At 46.5% G+C, this 21,472-nt stretch overlaps 1 protein-coding gene across 1 annotated transcript in view; it reads left to right on the top strand.

Annotated features, from left to right (window-relative positions):
* Positions 1-21,472, top strand: part of ITPRID1 (ITPR interacting domain containing 1) — a 59,660-nt gene that overhangs the window by 8,251 nt on the left and 29,937 nt on the right. The window contains exons 3-6 of the mRNA XM_038759227.1: positions 4,254-4,328; positions 7,475-7,552; positions 13,794-13,996; positions 17,855-18,366. Of these exons, the coding sequence (XP_038615155.1) occupies positions 4,254-4,328; positions 7,475-7,552; positions 13,794-13,996; positions 17,855-18,366 (868 nt within the window). The remainder of the gene's footprint in view (positions 1-4,253; positions 4,329-7,474; positions 7,553-13,793; positions 13,997-17,854; positions 18,367-21,472) is intronic.

The raw sequence follows: 21,472 nt of genomic DNA, 5'->3' as shown, positions 1-21,472 counted from the left end.
CATGTTGAGTTTTAGGTGGCAGGCAGACATCCAGATGGAGATGTCCTGAAGGCAGGAGGAGATGCGAGCCTGGAGGGAGGGGGAGAGAGCAGGGGCAGAGATGTAGATCTGGGTGTCATCAGCGTAGAGATGATAGTTGAAGCCGTGGAGTGAATGAGGTCACCAAGGGAGTGAGTGTAGGATCCTGTCCTCAGAGTGCCGCCATAGACGCCCGGGACTCCGTTCCCGAGAGGCCCGCCCGCCATCACACCACTCGGCCTTGCTGCTCCCGGAAGGATCCTCTCCTCTGAGCGCCGCCATAGACGCCCGGAACTCCGTTCACGAGAGGCCCGCCCGCCATCACACCGCGTGGCCCCCGCTGCTCCCGGAAGGCTCCTCTCCTCGGAGCGCCCCTATAGACGCCCCCTTCTTCCACCCCCCATCCCCCCACCGCTTAAGCGACCTTCCTTAAAGTGCCCCCCATCCCCCCTTCCCGGTCCGGTCCTGACTGACTCCCCCCGCCCCCCTCCCCCGGGAAAAAGGCCCTTGTTATCACCAAGTTACATTAACGACAACCTCATTCGCACCTACTCAGCCCTCCCATGCTAGTTGGCTGTTCACTCCTCTCCCCAGGTATCTCTGCTCCCTGACCCCCTTAACAGGTCCACCCTACTCCAGCACATAATAGTTTGTGTCTGCTCTCTGTGACATCATTATCTGCCAATTTTATTATTGCCATAGCATGTTAATCGTTAACTGCCCCCTGTGATGCCATTGCCTATTTATATCATTGCTACTGTTTTATCGCTTCTGCATCTCAATTGTCAACCTCCTGCTGTACTGTCACTGCCCTGCTGACCTCACCATGAACTTTCAATTCCCTTGCTCCCAACTGCCATTCCCATTCCTCACTTTCCCTTTCTCCTCTCCCACCTAGCTTTTTCCCTCCCTCTGCCCCACAAAGACCACTTCCCCTCACCCCCTACCAAGGATCCCTCTGTACCAGCGCCAATCCTCCACTCCTCCCTCCCAGCCCCCTCCCTCCCCTCCTCCCTGCCCCCACCCCATCCCAGTTCTCCTTTCCCATTGCCACCCCACTTCCCACTCTCCCCTTCTGGGCCCCCGCCAACTCATCCCAATCCAAACCCTCCCCACCCCTCGCACCCTTCCCCCTCCCTCCCCTCCTTCGACAGCTATTGGCAAGTGTGGCCTCTGGAACCTCCGCTCCATTTTTTAAGTAAGATCCCTTTCATCCTGGACCTATTCCTTTCCAGCTCTCTACTCCTCCTCGTCCTAACTGAAACATGGTTGTCTCCAGATGACACGGTCTCTTCTGCTGCTCTCTCCAGTGGAGGCCTCTTCTTCTCCCACTCCCCCAGACTCACCGGAAAAGGAGGAGGTGTCGGTTTCCTTCTCGCCCCCCAATGTCGCTTTTGCACTGTCCCTCATCCCCCTTCCCTTTCCTTCCCTTCCTTTGAAGCCCACATTATTCGCCTCTACCACCCCCTCCAGATTCTTGTAGCCGTCATCTACCGCCGCCCCCCCCCCGGCCCCACTTCCAACTTCTTTAACGATTTTGACCCCTTCCTCACCTTCCTTCTCTCCTTCTCCATGCCCACTCTGATCCTCAGAGACTTCAACATCCACATGGATATCCTGATGACTCCTCTGCCGCCCGCCTTCTATCTCTCCTTAACGCTGCCATCCTCTTGCTCCACCCCACCTCGTCCACTCACCAACTTGGTCATACCCTCGACCTCATCATCTCCTACCGCTGCACTGTGTCCACCCTCACCAACTCTGAAATCCCTCTCTCTGATCATAATTTTCTCACCTGCCTCCTCACACTCCTTTCCCCTGTAAATCCATATTAGTCCCTCACAGAGATCTCTACTCTCTTGACCCCATCCATCTTTCTGAGCGCCTCACACCCCACCTCGCCTCCCTCTGCTCTCTACCCAGTCTTGATGATCAGATTACTGTTCTCAACTCTACCCTTTCTACTCAGCTAGACTCACTCGCTCCCCTTTCCCTTCACTGCTCTCGTACCACTAACCCACAGCCCTGGATCACTACCACTGTCCACCTCCTTCGATCTTATGTTCGAGCTGCTGAACGCTGCTGACAAATGTCTAAACACCATGCCAACCTCGTTCACTTCAAGTTTATCCTTTCCTGCCTTAACTCAGCCCTCTCCTCTACCAGATAAAACTATTTCTCCTCCCTTATTGACACCCATGCCCATCATCCCCGTCAGCTCTTCTGTACATTCAACTCCCTTCTCAGGCCCCCGGTTCCTCCCCCTCCTCCTTCCCTCACCCCCAACGATCTGGCCTCCTACTTCATTAATAAAATTAAATCCATCAGGTCCGACCTCCCCAAAGTCACTCCCCCACCTTCTCCAACCCCCCGGCTCTCAACACTCTCTGCTTCTCTCCCATCCTTCCCAGCAGTATCCTCAGAGGAGCTCTCCTCCCTCCTCTCAAGTGCTACTCCAGCCACCTGTGCTTCTGACCCCATTCCCTCTCATCTCACGAAATTTCTCACTCCGTCCCTTCTCCCCTCCTTAACATCCATCTTCAACAGCGCACTCTCCACTGGTTCCTTCCCCTCTGCCTTCAAACATGCCCTTGTCTCTCCCATCCGAAAAAAACCCTCTCTTGACCCCTCCTTACCTTCTAGTTATCGCCCCATCTCCCTCCTACCATTCCTTTCCAAACTCCTTGAACGAGTCGTCTACACGCGCTGCCTCGAATTCCTCAACACCAACTCTCTCCTCAACCCCCTCCAGTCTGGCTTCCACCCCCTATATTCCATGGAAACTGCCCTCTCAAAGGTCACCAATGACCTCTTGCTTGCCAAATCCAACGGCTCATACTCTATCCTAATCCTCCTCGACCTCTCAGCTGCCTTTGACACTGTGGACCACCCCCTTCTCCTCAGCACGCTATCCAACCTTGGCTTCACAGACTCCGTCCTCTCCTGGTTCTCCTCTTATCTCTCCGGTCATTCATTCTCAGTCTCTTTTGCAGGCTCCTCCTTCCCCCTCCCATCCCCTTACAGTGGGGGTTCCCCAAGGTTCAGTTCTTGGTCCATCCTTCCCATCTCACAAGCCCGCAACCTTGGTGTCATCCTTGACTCCGCTCTCTTGTTCACCCCTCACATCCAAGCCATCACCAAAACTAGCCAGTCTCAGCTCCACAACATTGCCAAGATCCACCCTTTCCTCTCCATCCAAACTGCTACCCTGCTCGTTCAAGCTCTCATCCTATCCTGTCTGGATTACTGTATCAGCCTCCTCTCCAATCTCCCATCATCCTGTCTCTTCCCACTTCAATCCATACTTCACGCCCCTGCCCGGATTGTCTTTGTCCAGAAAAGCTCTGGGCATGTTACTCCCCTCCTCAAAAATCTCCAGTGGCTACCAATCAACCTACGCATCAGGCAGAAACTCCTCACCCTCGGCTTCAAGGCTCTCCACCACCTCGCGGCCTCCTACCTCACCTCCCTTATCTCCTTCTACAGCCCAGCCCGCACCCTCCGCTCCTCTGCCACTAATCTCCTCCCTGTGCCTTGTTCTCACCTGTTCTGCCATCAACCCCCGGCCCACATCATCCCCCTGGCCTGGAATGCCCTCCCTCCACACATCCACCAAGCTAGCTCTCTTCCTCCCTTCAAGGCCCTACTGAGTGCTCACCTCCTCCAGGAGGCCTTCCCAGACTGAACTCCCTCCTTCCTCTCCCCCTCCTCCCCCTCCCCATCCACCTGCCTTACCTCCTTCCTCTCCCCACAGCACCTGTATATATGTATATATGTTTGTACATATTTATTACTCTATTTATTTATTTATTTCATTTATACATATTTATTCTAATTATTTTATTTTGTTAATATGTTTTGTTTTGTTCTCTGTCTCCCCCTTCTAGACTGTGAGCCCACTGTTGGGTTGGGACCGTCTCTATATGTTGCCAACTTGTACTTCCCAAGCGCTTAGTACAATGCTCTGCACACAGTAAGTGCTCAATAAATATGATTGAGTGAAAGAATGAATGAACTTCCCTTCTCAAAGCCTTAGTTACCTCATCTGTAAAATGAGGATTAAGACTGTGAGCCCGATGTGGGACAGGGACTGTGTCCAACCTGATTAGCTTCTATCTAACCCAGCACTGAGTACAGTGCCTGGCACATAGTGAGCACTTAACAAATACCATAAAAAAATAAAGGAAAGAAAAATGGGCCATTTATCCTTCTGAAACCATCTCATTTCTTTACAGTTCATCTGCAAATGAAGATTTATCAGAAGCCACTGACCAAACTGGTGAGTCAATCAATCAATCAATCAATCAATCGTATTTATTGAGCCAAGTGAGGGAGTAATATGGGTTACTTACAAAATAACTTGAGTCAAGGGAAACAGTCACCAACTGGGCTATTGTTGGGGTGAGTGGATGATCCTTGAGTATCAAAGTGCTGGATTCTGTATCTGGTTCCCAGAATGAAAGCAGTGAGCCCAGAACAATGATTCAGGGAATGTCAGAGGCCATTTCCAGGACACTTTCTTTTTATGGTATTTGTTAAGCGCTTAACTATGTGCCAAGCACTGTTCTTAGCGCTAAATGCACGAGGGTTAGGTTAGACACAATCCCTGTCCCACATGGGGCCTACAGTCTAAGTCATTTCAAACCTTTGAAGTCCACCAATCAGTGACATATATTGAACACTTAATGTGTGCAGAGCACTGTTTTACATGCTTGAGGGAGTACATAAAAATGACCTGGTTTTGTGCCTGTGATCAGACACGTGGGGGCTCTCAGAACTGAAAATGTTTTCAGGACATTTGTCTTTCTCCCCCTCCAGATTGTAAACTCCTTGTGGGAAGGGATTATGTTTACCAGTAATGTTGTATTATACTCTCCCATGCACTTAGTATGGTGCTCTGCACACAGTAAGCACTAAATAAATTCAGGAAAAGCAGCGTGGTTCAGTGGAAAGAGCAAGGGTTTTGGAGTCAGAGGTCATGGGTTCAAATCCCAGCTCTGCCAATTGTCAGCTGTGTGACTTTGTGCAAGTCACTTAACTTCTCTGTGTCTCAGTTACCTCATCTGTAAAATGGGGATTAAGACTGTGAACCCCCCCGTGGGACAACCTGATCACCTTGTAACCTTCCCAGCACTTAGAACAGTGCTTTGCACATAGTAAGCGCTTAATAAATGCCATAAAATAAATAAATAAATACTATAGAATGAATGAATGAAGAAGGCTTATTTGGAAAAGGCCTCAATGAATGAAAAGGTCAATAAAGTAGCTGCCCAAGTAGGGTATAAACAATCATTTAACCAATCGTTTGGGGATCTGTATGCTCAACAATAGCAAGCACAGCACTTCCCACACTAATTTGGAAAGACGTCTTTAACATAATCCCTCTTGGAATGTCCTATCAACCTCCCTATAAACTCGCTGTGGGCAGGGAACGTGTCTACCAACTCTATTACACTGTACACTCCCAAGCACTTAATACAGTACTCCATACACAGTAAGTGCTCAATAAACATGATTGATTGATTTTTGACTGTTATTAACAATCACTCACTGCTGACTCACCAGGTCCTAACCCTGCCTGCTTCAGGCTCTCAGCAACAAGCCATATAATTTTCTTCTTGCCTTGTTCTAAGGGACAAATCATTTGCCCTTCTGAGTCCAGATTTTAGTTTATTGGACTGGAATCCAGACCCCTGGGTGAGGACAGTAATGATAATAAATGTGGTATTTGTCAAACACTCACTACGTTCCAAGTTCTGAGATACGAGATCATCATGCCCTATACAGTCTCTGTTCCACATGGGACTCACAGTCTAGGTAGTGAACAGGAATTTAATTCCCATTTTACCCAAAGTCATGCAGCAGACAAGTGGCCAAGCCAGGATTGGGATCCAGGTCCTCTGACTCCCAGGTCTGGGCTCTATCCATTAGGCAGCACTACTTTTTTACTACCTGGGCTGTGAGCCCTACATGAAACAGGGACTGATATCTGACCTGGTTATTTTGTAAGTAACCCAGCGCTAGTTTATTACCTGGCTTATTGTAAGCATTTAATAAATACCCCAGTTATTTTTATGAAGGAAATTGTACTCCTGTGGCACCATTAATCAATTTCCCAGCATGGCTTCCTCTACCAAGGAAGTAGGACAGACAGAAAAATGCATTGAAAACAAGTAGCCAAAGCCTTAGCTTTGACTTTCAAGGAAGTGTGATCTCTACTAGCGAAGCAGCATGGCTTAGTAGATAGAGCACGGGTCTGGGAGTCAAAGGACCTGGGTTCTTATCCCAGCTCCACCACCATCATCATCATCATCATCAATCGTATTTGTTGAGCGCTTACTATGTGCAGAGCACTGTACTAAGCGCTTAGGAAGTACAAATTGGCTACATATAGAGACAGTCCCTACCCAACAGTGGGCTCACAGTCTAAAAGGGGGAGACAGAGAACAAAACCAAACATACTAACAAAATAAAATAAATAGAATAGATATGTACAAGTAAAATAAATAAACAAACATATATATATATATATATATATATATATACATATATACAGGTGCTGTGGGGAAGGGAAGGAGGTAAGATGGGGGGGATGGAGAGGGGGATGAAGGGGAGAGGAAGGAAGCGGCTCAGTCTGGGAAGGCCTCCTGGAGGAGGTGAGCTCTCAGCAGGGCCTTGAAGGGAGGAAGAGAGCTAGCTTGGCGGATGGGCAGAGGGAGGGCATTCCAGGCCAGGGGGATGACGTGGGCCGGGGGTCGATGGCGGGACAGGCGAGAACGAGGTACAGTGAGGAGATTAGCGGCGGAGGAGCGGAGGGTGCGGGCTGGGCTGTAGAAGAAGAGAAGGGAGGAGAGGTAGGAGGGGGCGAGGTGATGGAGAGCCTTGAAGCCCAGGGTGAGGAGTTTCTGCCTGATGCACAGATTGATTGGTAGCCACTGGAGATTTTTGAGGAGGGGAGTAATATGCCCAGAGCGTTTCTGGACACAGATAATCCGGGCAGCAGCATGAAGCAGCACCACTTCCCTGCTCTGTGACTTTGGGTAAATCACGTCACTTCTCTGGGCCTCAGTTACCTCATCTAGAAAGTGGGGATTAAGACCATGAGCCCCATATGAGAAAGGAACTGTGTCCAACCTGATTAAGCTTATCTAGTGGGCACTTAGTACAGTTGCCTGGCACACTGCTTCTCGATTCAAAGAGGACAGAAGCGGCAGGCTTAAGATAGCACTTCCATCCACAACCTTATACTCTGCTGCTTCCCTGGTCTGTAATTTATTTTAGTGTCTATTTCCCCAAAGAGTCTGTGAGTTTCTTGAGGGAAAGGATCATTCCTACCAACTTAACACTTAACAAATGCCATTTTAAAAAATATGATTGATTGATTCCAGGAGATAGCTTCAATTCGACTTAGTTTCTGTTTTTTAGCCAAACAAAATTCCCAGCTCATAGGACCAAGTGACACCAATTTGCTTTTGTTTACAGTTTCCCTGAGTGAGCAAGAAATACTTCAGGGGACAGCGAAAGGACAGTGGAGGTATGTAGCAGGCTTTGCTTCTACGCCCTTGATACCAGGTATGAGGAAGAGTCATGTCTTTCTAAGCAGTGCTCTCCCAGGCCGGGGTTTGCAACCAGCTCCCAATTCTAAGGGAGAACTGATCTGCCCAGTTTGGACAGGAAGCCTCCTGAACTTGGGTGTTACAGGAGAAACCTGAATTACCTTGGTTTCTTTGTCTGTTGTATTTGACAATCAAAATTTGAAAAGGTCTTTGTTCAGAGAGGGCGATTTTGACCTGGAGGTTGATTTTGGAGGCAGAATTTAATAATAATAAGTAAACAATGATGGTATTTGTTAAGCGTTTATTATGTGCCAAGCACAGTTCTAAGCACTGGGGTAGATACAAAGGAATCAGGTTGTCCCATATGGGGTTCACAGTCTTAATCTCCATTTTACAGATGAGGTATCTGGGGCACAGAGAAGTTAAGTGACTTGCCCAAAGTCAGCATTAGAACCCACAACCTTTGCCTCCCAAGCCTGTGCTCTTTGCACTAGGCCACACTGCTTCTTGATTCAAAGAGGACAGAAGTGACAGGCTTAAGAGAGCACTTCCATCCACAACCTTATACTCTGCTGCTTCCCTGGTCTGTAATTTATTTTAGTGTCTATTTCCCCAAAGAGTCTGTGAGCTCCTTGCGGGAAAGGATCATTCCTACCATCTCTATTGTATTGTACTCTCCCAAGCACTTAGTACAGTGCTCTGCAAATGGTAAGTGCTCAATAAATATTGATTGATTGGTGGAATCTAGGCAATGGCCCTTTCAACTCCACTCCCTGGTGTGAGGCATCCTACACTCACAGGTGAGTCATCTTGCCAAACTCTTTTTCCATGATATTTGTTAAGTATCCACTATGGACCAGGCACTGTACTAAGTGCTGGGAGTAGATACTAGCTAACCAGGTAGAACACAATCCCTGTTCCACATGGGGCTCATTGTCTTCATCCTCATTTTACAGATGAGGTCATTGAAGCACAGAGAAGTGAAGTTACTTGCCCAAAGTCACAAGTGATGGAGCCAGGATTAGAACCCACTGCTATTCAAACATTTGACATCAGCCTTACAAATCTGGGGAAATATTCAATCAGTAAATACCAATCAGTGGTGTTTATTAAGCTCTTACAGCATGTGGAGCACTGTATTAAGTGCATGGGAGAGTACAGTAGAGTTGGTAGACTTGATTCCTGCTCTCAAGAAGTTTACAATCTAACGGAGCAGGCTCTCCAAATAATAATAATAATAATGTTGGTATTTATTAAGCACTTACTATGTGCCAAGCACTGTTCTAAGTGGTGGATCCAGCTCCATTTTTCTCATTTTTCCTGAAGACTTAATAACAATAATAATAATAACAATAATGATGATGTTTTTTGTTAAGCACTCACTATGTGCCAGGCACTATATTAAGCATGGGGGTGAATGCAAGCAAATCAAGTTGGATACAGTCCCTGTCCCATGTGGGGCTCACAGCCTTAATCCCCATTTTGCAGATGAAGTAATTGAGGCCCATAGAGGTCACACAGAGGAGAAGTGATGGAACCGGGATTAGAACCGATGACCCTCTGACTCCCAGGCCCATGCTCTATCCAGGCCATACTGCTTCTAACAGTCAGTCACGGCCCTAACTGAATGAGACCTTTCCTATTTGTTGACACTTCTTTCCAGTTCTGAGAAGTTTGATGTGCCTGGGTTCTGGAGCTGGGGGTCTGCTGGAGAGGGAGCTTAGAGTTTGGGGAGCAGCGGAGGAGATGAGAATCATAGCAGGAACGAGAACTTGGGGATTGCTGCTTAGAAATTTGGAAAGCGCCAGAGCACGTTTCTTGCACAATTCTGCAATGTCAGTCAGCTGGAAGGGTGAAGTCAGGTTCTGAAACAGATGGGTTCTGACATTGAGAAGCAGCATGACCTAGTGGACAGTAATAATAATAATAATAGTATTTGTTAAGCGCTTACTATGTGCCAAACACTGTTCTAAGGACTGGATAGCTGCAGAGTAATTGGGTTGTCTCATGTGGGGCTTACAGTATTAATCCCCATTTTACAGATGAGGGAACTGAGGCACAGAGAAGTGAAATGACTTGTCAAAGGTCATAGAGCAGAGAAGTGATGGGGGTGGGATTAGAACCTACATCCGCCTACTCCCAAACCCATGCTCTTTCCACTAAGTCACGCTGCGGGCCTGGGAGTCTGAAGGACCTGGGTTCTAATCCCGCCTCTGCAACTTGTCTGTTGTGTGACCTCAGCAATAACCTCATCTGTAAATTGCCAATAAAGACTGTGAGCCCCATGTGGGACAGGGACTATGTCCAACTTGATTATCTTGTATCCACCCCAGTGCTTAGAACAGTGCTTGGCACATAATAAATGCTCAACAAGTACCATAATTATCATCATTATTATTAAGTCACTTCACTTCTCTGGGCCTCAGTTACCTCATCTGTAAAATTGGGGTTAAGATATGAGCTTCATGTGGGACAGGGACTGTGTCTGACATGACTATCTTGTTTCTTCCTCAGTGTGCTTAGTACAGTGCCTGGCACATAGTAAGCTCTGATACCATAAAAAACACAAAGGAAGTCCTCTCCCTATTGGCTGATAGCCCCGAATGTTCCGACCTGGATGATGAATTTCATTCATTCATTCATTCAATCATATTTATTGAGCACTTACTGTGTGCAGAGCACTGTACTAAGCACTTGGGAAGTACAAGTTGGCAACATATAGAGACGGTCCCTACCCAACAATGGGCTCACAGTCTAGAATGAGTCCAACCAGGGGAGAAGCAAAGTAGTTTAGAGGAAGAGGATTGGTCTGGGAGCCAGAAGTACTGCCCTCTAATCCTTATTCCGCCACCTATCTGCTGTGTGAACTTGGGCAAGTCTCTGTGCCTCAGTTCCCTTATCTGTAAAATGAAGATAGAATCCATTCATTCATTCAGTTGCATTTATTGAGTGTTTACTGTGTACAGAGCACTGTACTAAGCACTAGGGAGAGCACAATAGGACAATAAACAGACACATTCCCTGCCCACAATGAACTTATGGGTTAGAGTGGGAAACTGACATTAATATAAATAAATACATTACAGATCTGAACATAATTGCTGTGGTGCTAGGAGGGGTGATGAATGAAGGGAGCAGGTCAGGTTGACACAGAAGGGAGAGGGAGAAGAGGAAAGGAGGGTTTAGTCAGGGAGGGCCTCTTGGAAGAGATGTGCCTTCAATAGGGTTTTGAAGGGAGAGAGAGCAATTGTTGGATACAACATGGGCGAGAGTTTGGCAATGAGGTAGGTGAGATCAAGGTACAGTTAGTAGGTTGGCATTAAAGGAGCAAAGTGTGCAGGCTGGGTTGGAGTAGGAAAGCAGTGAGGTAAGGTAGGAGGGGCAAAATGATTGAATGCTTTAAAGCCAATGCTGAGGAGTTTTTGTTTGATGCGAAGGTGGATGGGCAACCCCTGTTCTCCCTCCAACTCAGACCCGTGTGGGTCCTGATTATTTTCTATCTACCCCAGTGCTTAATATACTGCTTAACTCATAGTAAGCACATTACAAATGCCACAGTTATTATCATTCTTCCTCCAGGGAAAAAAAAACCCAGGTGCCACTAGCCAAATCTGCTCCCTCTCTGCAATTATAACTTTGGGAGGAGTTCTTGGTTTGGAAAGACATACAACCTGAAGGTTCTCCAATGGTTTGCCATCTGTCAAAAGCAAGACATTTTGTCACCTTGCTAATTAGCACTGCTTAGTATCTCACACCTAAATTTCAACACCTTCTGGAACATTCCATTTCTCACAGTGCACCCTGCTCCGCAACTACACACAGTTTCCTTCTAAGGCCCAACCAAGATAAGGTGCTCTCTACCACAGAATACATGCATTGGCTTGGGAAACGCAAATGACTTGACACCCTTGAGGGATGGACAAAGCAAATCTGCTTTGCTGTCTCTTTTCCGGTCAAACGCAAAACCCCGCTTAAGGGTTCAGAAGACTCCACACTGACTAAGTGGGCAGTTTCAGATCTTGTCCCACTGCATCTATGCTCCGGAAAAGTGGGTCACATCTGGGGTTTTGGAATCCTGTGTTTGTGTTTGTGTGTCCCCCATGCAATGATAATGATAATCAGGGTGTTTGTTAAGTGCCATGCAGTGTCCTGAGCTCTCAGATAAATGCAAGATAATCAGACTGAACCCAGTCCCTGTCCCACACGGGGCTCATGGTCTTAGGGCAGAGAGAATGAGTATTGAATCCCCATTTTGTGGAAGAAGAAACTGAGGCCAAATGAAGTCCAGTGACTTACCTAAGGTCACACAGCAGGCAAGTATCAGAGCCGAGATTAGAACCCAGGTCCTCTGACTCCCGGGCCCACACTCTTTCTGCTCAGTCATGCTGCTTCCCTGGCAACTTGTAGGACTTCTTACCCTTACTGTCAGGGGCATTCATTCAATCATATTTATTGAGTGCTTACTGTGTGCAGAGCACTGTACTAAGCGCTTGGGAAGTACAAGCAACATATGGAGATGGTTCCTACCCAACAATGGGCTCACAGTCTAGAAGGGGGAGACAGACAACAAAACAAAACAAGTATTGAGACTGTGAGCCCCATGTGGGACAGGGATTATGTCCAACCTGATTTGCTTCTATCCACCCTAGCGCTTAATACAGTGCCTGGCACATAATAAGTGCTTTACAAATACCACAATTATTATTATTATGATTACCTGCCCATAGCCCAGCATTGACCAGTTTTCTGTCAATCCTAACACCCCCATATGCACTACACAACTTCCTGGGAGAAGAAATTCCATGAATTCTCCCTCCCAAATGGAAAGGGATTCTTTCAGTTTGTTTGGAATCTGCTACCCTCAGGCTTCTGTCGTCAGCCCTCATCCTGATTGGCTGAGAGGATTTCAGGGATAACAATTTTGGGTTCATATTAACCATTCAATCCATCAATAATTAATAACATTTATTGGATGCCTACCATTTGCAGAACACTACAATCCAGCAGTTCAGATCTAACTCCTTACAATTTGCATCTCTTGTGACAGAAGAGTTTTGATCCTTGCAGGAAATACTCCAGTTCTGATAACAATAACAACAATAACAATAATGATAATAATAATAATAACAATAATAATAATAGTAATGGGATTTGTTAAGTGCTTACTATGTGCCAGACACTGTTCTAAGTGCTGGGGTGGATACATACAAACTGGGGTGGAAACAGTCCCTGTCGCCAGGGCTCACAGTGTTAATCCCCACTTTACAAATGAGGGAACTGAGGCACAGAGACATGAAGTGACTTGCCCAAGGATACACAGCAGACAAGTGGCAGAGCTGGAACTAGAACACAGATTATTCTGACTCCCATTCATTCATTCAATCCCATTTATTGAGCGCTTACTGTGTGCAAAACACTTTTTTTTCTCCACTTGGCCATACTCCACAAGGTTCTTCAAACTAATAAGTGTGGGCACTAATAGTTATGTGGGCAAAATAACCTAACTCTGTAACCTGAATCATCAGCACCCCCAAATAGCAGCAAATGGAAATGTGGATCTAATAAATGAGAAGAGTGAGTTGGGTCTGGGTGAGTCAAGTGTCAGTAGGAGCAGATCAGCAAGAAGCTCTAGAGAAGCAGTATATCCTAATGGTTAGAGCATGGGCCTGGGAGTCAGAAAGACCTGGGTTCTAATCCCTGATTTGCCACTTTTCTGCCACAGGACCTTGGGCAAATCACTTAACATCTGTGTACTTGTTATTTTTTTCTGTAAAATGGGGATTAAGACCTTGAGCTTTATGAGGGACAGCAACTGTGTACAACCTGATCATTTTGCATTTACCCCCGTGTGTCATACAGTAACTTGCATGTAGTAAATGCTTAACCAATCCCATTAAAAAGAAAAAAAAGGAAAAGAAATTCTGCAACTTGGTCAGAGTTGCTTCCCATCCTTGTAATTTCTTCTAGTACCTGTCTCCCCAGCTAGATCGTAAGCTCCTTTCATTCATTCATTCATTCAATTGTATTTACTGAGCACTTACTGCATGCAGAACACTGTACTTGGGAGACAATAAACAGTTTAAGGGCAGGGATCATGTCTACTGACTCTATTAAGTTATACTCCCCAGAGCCCTTAGTACAGTGCTCTGCACACAGTAAGGGCTCAATAAATACTACTCCATTGATCGATCTCTTGAATCCACGTTGCTTTCCTGGCAGTATATCCAAATGGCTGGAACTTTGGCAGAAAGACCCTGAGGAGATTCTCCTGAACCTGGGGTTTGGGGCTGACGAGCCAGACATCTGCACTAGAATCCCCATCCGCTTCCTCCGCTGCCACTCCTCCGCCAGGGGGATTAACATGCGGGTCTTCCTGGAGGCGCAAAAGATGCGCTTTGACATCGAGAGTCCTGACTTGTGTGGTAAGGGGCTGGGGGGCTGGGGAGGGGATGGAAGGGGGCACCCACTACCCGGACATTTGGTCCTGTAGCTCAATAAACTAAGCGCTCCGTAAATACCACTCATTGATTGATTGATCACTATGGAATCCCTTTGGAGGTGAGAATAATAATAATAATAATAACAACTTTTAGGAACCCACATCAGCTGAAATCCTTGGGGATGCGAGGCATGGGGGGAGAGGGCTGAAGACTCGGGGTATACATGGATTGGGAAGAGATGATAGGTGGAAGGTGTGAGCAATCAATCAGTAGGATTTAGGGAGCTCTTACTATGTGCAGAGTGCTGGACTAAGCAAAATTAATAATAATAATATTAGTAATGATGATGATAAGTCCTTAACAAATGTAATAATACTTATCCATTATTAACTATTATGCTATCTAATATTACATTATATAATACAAACATACTTTATAATTATAATATATGATGTACATTATATTATATTGTATTAGGTGATAGAATATATTATATCATACTGTATTAGATTACACTATATTTGTTATATTGTGCTGTACTGTGTTGATTCATTCACTCAATCGTATTTATTGAGCACTTACTGTGTACAAAACACTATATCAAACATTTGGGAGAATACAATACAACAATACACAGACATACTCCCTGCCTACAGTGAGCTTACAGTCTTGAAGGGGAAATAGATATCAATATACTTAAATAAATTGCAAATATGTATGTATCTGCTGTCGGGCTGGGAAGGGAGTTGAATGAAGGGAGCAAGTCAGGGTGACACAGAAGGGAGTGGGAGAAATGGAAATGAGACCTCTTGGAGATGTGTCTTGGATAAAGCTTTGAAGTGGGGAGACTATCAGATGTGAAGAAGGAGGCCAGAGTTAGGACGTGGGCGAAAGATCAGCAGCGAGATAGAAGAGATCGAGGTACAGTGAGAAGGTTGGTATTAGAGGAATAAAGTGTGCAGGCTGGGTTGTAGTAGTAGAGTAGTGAGGTGAGGTAGAAGGGAACAAGGTGTTTGAGTACTTTAAAGCTGATGGTGAGGAGTTTCTATTTGATGTGGAGGTGGATGGGTAACCACTGGAGTTTCTTGAGGAGTGGAGAAACATGTCCTGCATGTTTTCATAGAAAAATGAGCTGGGCAGCAGAGTAAAGTATGGAATAGAGTGGGGAGAAGCAGGAGGCTGGGAGGTCAGCAAAGAGGTTGATGCAGTAATCAATCAATCAATCAATCAATCAGTAGTATTTAATTGAACGCTTACTCTGTGCAGAGCACTGTACTAAGCGCTTGGGAAGTACAAGTTGGCAACATATAGAGACAGTCCCTACCCAACAGTGGGCTCACAGTCTCGAAGGGGGAGACAGAGAACAAAACCAAACATGCTAACAAAATAAAATAAATAGAATAGATAGGTACAAGTAAAATAAATAAATAAATAAATAGAGTAATAAATATGTACAAACATATATACATATATACAGGTGCTGTGGGGAAGGGAAGGAGGTAAGATGGGGGAATGGAGAGGGGGTCGAGGGGGAGGTGAAGGAAGGGGCTCAGTCTGGGAAGGCCTCCTGGAGGAGGTGAGCTCTCAGTAGGGCCTTGAAGGGAGGAAGAGAGCTAGCTTGGCGGATGGGTAGAGGGAGGGCATTCCAGGCCTGGGGGATGACGTGGGCCGGGGGTCAACGGCAGGACAGGCGAGAACGAGGCCCGGAGAGGAGATTAGCGGCAGAGGAGCGGAGGGTGCGGGGTGGGCTGTAGAAGGAGAGAAAGGAGGTGAGGTAGGAGGGGGCGAGGTGATGGAGAGCCTTGAAGCCGAGGGTGAGGAGTTTCTGCCTGATGCGCAGATTGATTGGTAGCCACTGGAGATTTTTGAGGAGGGGAGTAACATGCCCAGAGCATTTCTGGACAAAGACAATCCGGGCAGCAGCATGAAGTATGGGTTGAAGAGGGGAGAGACACGAGGATGGGAGATCAGAGAGAAGGCTGTTGCAGTAATCAAGGTGGGATAGGTATGAATGTTTGGATTAACGAGGTAGCAGTTTGGTGAATCCACATTGTATAGATAGGGAACCAGCAGCACAGACAACCTAAGTGACTTGCTTAAGCAGGAAAGTGTCAGACCTGGAATTAGAACCCAGACCCTTTTCTTTCCATTAAGACACTAGGAGCTTGCAGTATAGAAGATTCATTCAGTATACGCTCCTTGTGGGCTTGTATGGGGCACAGGGTAAGCACTTAACAAATACCATGGAAAAAAACACTGATGAGGGTACAGCAGATATAAGACACTCATTCCCTGTCTTCAGGGAGCTCACGACCTAATGGAAGAAATGTCTTTCCCTCCCTTCCCCTCCTCCCTATCTCCAGCAGTGAGGGCTTGGGGTGCGCAAGACGATGTTCTGGTCCAGGAAAGCTGACTCATTTCTATCAAACAAAGATGATATTCTTCACTTACCACCTTTTATCGAATTACTACACCTCTCCTCCAAGCCCTGAATTGTATTGTATTCATTCAAACGTATTTATTGAGTGCTTACTGTGTGCAGAGAACTGTACTAAGTGCTTGGGAAGTACAAGTCTACAACTTATGGAGACAGTCCCTACCCAATAACGGGCTCACAGTCTAAGAAGGGGGGAGACAGGCATCAAAACAAGTAAACAGGCATCAATATAAATAAATAGAATTATAGAAATATACACATCATTAATATAAATAGAATAATAAATATGTACAGGTGCTGGGGGAGGGAAGGGGGATAGAGCAAAGGGAGTGAGTCAGGGAGATGGGGAGGGGAGGGGGAGCAGAGGAAAAGGGGCATGCTGTTAAACACTGTACTAAGCAGAAGAAGTAACATGGCCTAGTGGATAGAGCATGGGCCTGGGAGTCAGAGAGACCTGGGTTCCAATCCCGGCTCTGCTACTTGTCTGCTGCGTAATCTTGAGCAAGTCACTTCACTTCTCTGTGCCTCAGTGACCTCCTCTGTCAAATGGGGATTGAGACTGTGATCCCCATGTGGGACAGGGGATGTGTCCAAACTGATGAGCTTGCATTTACCCCAGTGCTTAGAACACTGATTGACATATAATAAGCACCTAAAAATTACCATCATCATTACTTGAGTCCATACCCCTAAAACGTAGTCCTTCATTCATTCAGTTGCATTTATTGAGCACTTCTTGTGTGCAGAGCACTGAACTAAGCAATTGGGAGAGTACAATAGAACAATAGATACAGTCCCTGCCCACAGTGATCTTACAGCCTAGAGGAGTTATGTATTCGCCCCTTTCTCCACCCCACACATCTTTATACTAAGTTCCTTCCCTTGCCTGTACTATATTTTAATGTCTGTCACCCCTTAAAAACTGTAAGCTCCTTGTGGAAGGGAATCACTTCTACCAACTCTATTGTACACAATAATAATAACAATTATGGTACTTGCTAAGCACTTACTATGTGCCAAGCACTGTTCTAAGCTCTGGGGGAGATACAAGTTAATTGGGTTGGACACAGTCCCTGTCCCACACAGGGCTCATATTCTTAGTCCCCATTTTACAGATGAGGGAACTGAGGCACAGAGACATGAAGTGACCTGCCCAGGGATACGCAGTAGACAAGTGGCAGAGACAGGATTAGAACCCGAGTCCTTCTGACTCCCGGGCCTGTACTTTATCCACTAAGCCACAGTGTACTTTCCCAAGTGCTAAGTAACGCACTTTAGGTACAGTAGGAGCTCAAAAGATATCATTGATTGATTGATTGATTGATTAGTACAGTAGGAGCTCAGTAGATGAAAATAGATTGATTGATTGATTGATTGATTAATGGATCATTGCCCTGCTCCAGAACGCTTTCTCCAACTGGACATCCTCGATCACGTGACGAGCGTCTTCTCCTCTCTGCTGAATGACACCAGCGCTCCAGGCCAAGAGGAGGCTGAGGGGGAAGAGGAGCAGCGGAGGGTCCAAGAAGCCCCACACAAGGGGCGGAGACGGACTGGCCAGGTTTTGAGGAGGGTTTCCAACCGCCTGAATCAGCTAGCCCTCAACCAGGGGCCCCCGGAGTCCCCTACAGGACGCCAGGATGGGGCCAGCTTTTCTGGCCGCCACCTTTTGGCATCTCTAGCAGAGAAACGCTGTCCCACGGTGATGGAGGAGGTCGGGGATGGAGGAGCCTGGAGCAGGACCAACCCAGGGCCTCTTGTCCCGGTGCCGTCACCGCCGCCCAACACCCCCGGCAGGCCCGAGGCAACACCCCAAGGTCAGGCCATGAAGGAGCCTGATCTTCCTCTGCCGCATGCCCTACGGACCACTTCCCGCCATGGATCGAAGCCCCCGGACTCTTTTGAAATGGAAGAGGTAAGCATGGCCTCACGGGGAATCTACTGCCCAGGCCACTAATAGTCAGTCGATTGTATTTATCGAGCGCTTACGGTGTGCAGAGCACTGTACTAAGTGCTTTTGGAGAGTACAATAGAATAATAAAACAGATACATTCCCTGCATAAAACAGATACATTCATTCCACAGTGAATACTTGCCTTCTGCCGTCAAGTCATTTCTGACCTATAATAACACCATGGACACATCTCTCCCAGAACACACCGCCTCTCCATCTGCAATCATTCTGGTAGTGGATCCATAGAGTTTTCTTGGAAAAAATCTAGAAGTGGTTTACCATTACCACCTTCCACACAGTAAACTCAAGTCTACTACTACTACTAATAATAATTGTTGTATTCACCAAGCTCTTCCTCAGGCACTGTACTAAGCACTGGAGCGGATACAAGCAAATCGGGTTGCACATAGCCCCCGTCACGCATGGGGCTCACAGTCTTAATCCCCAATTTACAGATGAGGTAACTGAGGCCCAGAGAAGTGAAATAACTTGTCCAAGGCCGCCCAGCAGACAGGTGGTGGAGCTGGGATTAGAACTCATGACCTTCTGACTCACAGGCCACTATGGCATGATGCTTCCCTAGTACTACTACTATTGCTATTAATAATAATGATAGTATATATTAAATGCTTACTATGTATCAAGCACTGTACTGAGTGTTGGGGTTGGTACAAGGTAATCAGGCCCCACTTGGGGCTCACAGTCTATGTAAGAAGGAGAACAGTTATTGAATCCCAACTTTGCAGAAGAGGGAACTGTGGCAAAGAGAATTTAAATGATTTGTCCAAGGTCACACTGCCAGGATGTGGTGGTACAGGGATTAGAACCCACATTCTCTGTCTCTCCCAGTCTTCCTGATCCTCCCTAAGGCCCTCCCCTCGTATTCTCTTTCACCCAGGAATCTCCACTTTGTGTCCAATCAATCAATCGTATTTATTGAGTGCTTACTGTGTGCAGAGCACTGTACTAAGCGCTTACACACTTAGGTGTCCACTTACACACTCCCTGTCCAGGAAACAGCAAGAGCAAGCAAATCAGACTTGCTTTCCTGGCTGGCTCCTGAGAGCACATAATTCCTGAGAAGCAGTGTGGCCTAATGGATAGACCCCAGCCGGGGAGTCAGAGAACTTGGTTTCTATCCTGGCACTGCCACTTGCTGCTGTGTGACCTTGGGCAAGTCACTTCACTTCTCTGGGCCAAAGTTCCCTCATTTGCAAAATGAGGATGAAGGCTGTGAGCCCCATATGGGACAGTGCCTGGCAAAGAGTAAGTGCTTAACAAATACTAGGAAAAAAAAATTATGGCACTCAATATATGTCTGTGCCTGAATCTATTCAGTCTTCCCTTGTCAAACACTTTGAACATCCCTGAAGAAAGCTAGTCTCCCCGGCCACCCCCAGCCAGTTATCCCTCTTTTAACACCTACAGTCTGATCGGAAACTACTAGCCGGTCAGTGGTATTTATTGAGCACTTACTGTGTGCAGAGCATTGTACTGAGCTCTTGGAAGAGGACAATAAAGTAGGTAGAAACGGTCTTGCAATCTTGTGATTTTATAGTATTTTGTGCCAGGTAAAGAAGGATGCTTACTCCTCTATTAATAATCATTAAGCATTTACTATGAATCAAGCACTGTACTAAGCACTGGAGAAGCCACATTATAATTACATCAGATGCAGTCCCCGTCCCACATGGAGCTCATGGTCTAGGGGTGAGGGAAAACAGGTATTTAATCCCCATTTTACAGATGAGAAAACTAAGGCCCAGAGAAGTGAAGTGACTTAACTAGCAACAAACAAAAACACCTCACTATTGGCTTAAAGTGGTCCGCTGCCTTGCCCTCTCCTACCTCACCTCACTACTGTCCTTTTACAACTCAGGCCACACACTTCACTCTTCTAACGCTAACCTTCTCACTGTGCCTCGATCTCAGCTGTCTCTCCGTCAGCTTCTAGCTTACAATCTGCCTCTGGCCTCGGACACACTCCCTCCTCACATCCAACGGACAACTACTCTCCTCCCCTTCAAAGCTTTATTGAAGGCACATCTCCTCCAAGGGGCCTTCCTTGACTAAGCCCCCACTTTCGTCTTCTACTGCTCCCTTCTCCATCTCTCTGACTTGTCCCCTCTGTTCTTTCCCTCTTCCAGCTCCACAGAACCTATTTGCATATCTGTCATTTATTTATTTGTATTGGTGTCTGTCATCCCCCCTCCAGACTGTAAGCTCATAGTGGGCAGGTAATGTGTCTGTTTATTGTTGTATTGTACTCCTCCAAGTGCTTAGTATAGTACTCCAAGCACAGTGGGTGTTCAATAAATACAATTGAATGAATGAATGGAGTCATACAGCAGGCAACTGGTGGAACTGAGATTAGAACCCAGGTCTTCTGACTTCCAGACTTCTCTTTTCACTAGGCCACACTGTTAGCCTAGGCTCTCATCTCCCTAAAGAAGCAGGAGGTTTCAAAATGCCCAAATCCTCTGATTGTCCAATCCCAAGCAGTGGAATCCCAGAATCCTTTGTTCCAGTACTTCTGAAATCCAGGTTTTGGCAGCGGAAGCGTTTGTGCCCCAACTCCCCGAGCTAACGACACTGCACAGACCTCATGTACCTCAGGAACATGGCAAAATCATAGTATCGCTTTTTCTGAGAAGGTTTTAATGAAATGCACTTAGCTTAGCTGAATGAATTTCAAATACCAGAACGCCAAGACTAGAAATCTCACTGCTCTGCAGCCCCACTATCACTCTCAGTACGTAGTTTCTCAGAAAAAATGTTCTTCTGATGGGTCGCCACAGTGAATTTTCTGCCCAGGAAAACCTAGCACTGTATTTTTAAAATATTGCAGCTCTGACTCCCTGGGCTGAGGCAAAGCATGTGTTTACTTTAGGACCGTCAGAGGTGTGCCCAAGGCCCAGGTGGTTTCGTGTCTAACAAAGACCCTTGCCAAATTGAATATTTATTTTTGTTCGGCAGACTTAGCAATCCTATTATGAGAAATTCAAAATAGGCATCAAATTGGCAGAACTTCTTGGCATTTGAGAGGTATGCTGAGGTACTCTGAACA

The sequence above is a fragment of the Tachyglossus aculeatus genome, chromosome 2 (assembly GCF_015852505.1).
Source record: "Tachyglossus aculeatus isolate mTacAcu1 chromosome 2, mTacAcu1.pri, whole genome shotgun sequence".
NCBI classification, from domain to species: Eukaryota; Metazoa; Chordata; class Mammalia; order Monotremata; family Tachyglossidae; genus Tachyglossus; species Tachyglossus aculeatus.
This window is presented reverse-complemented; position numbering and strand designations above follow the sequence as displayed.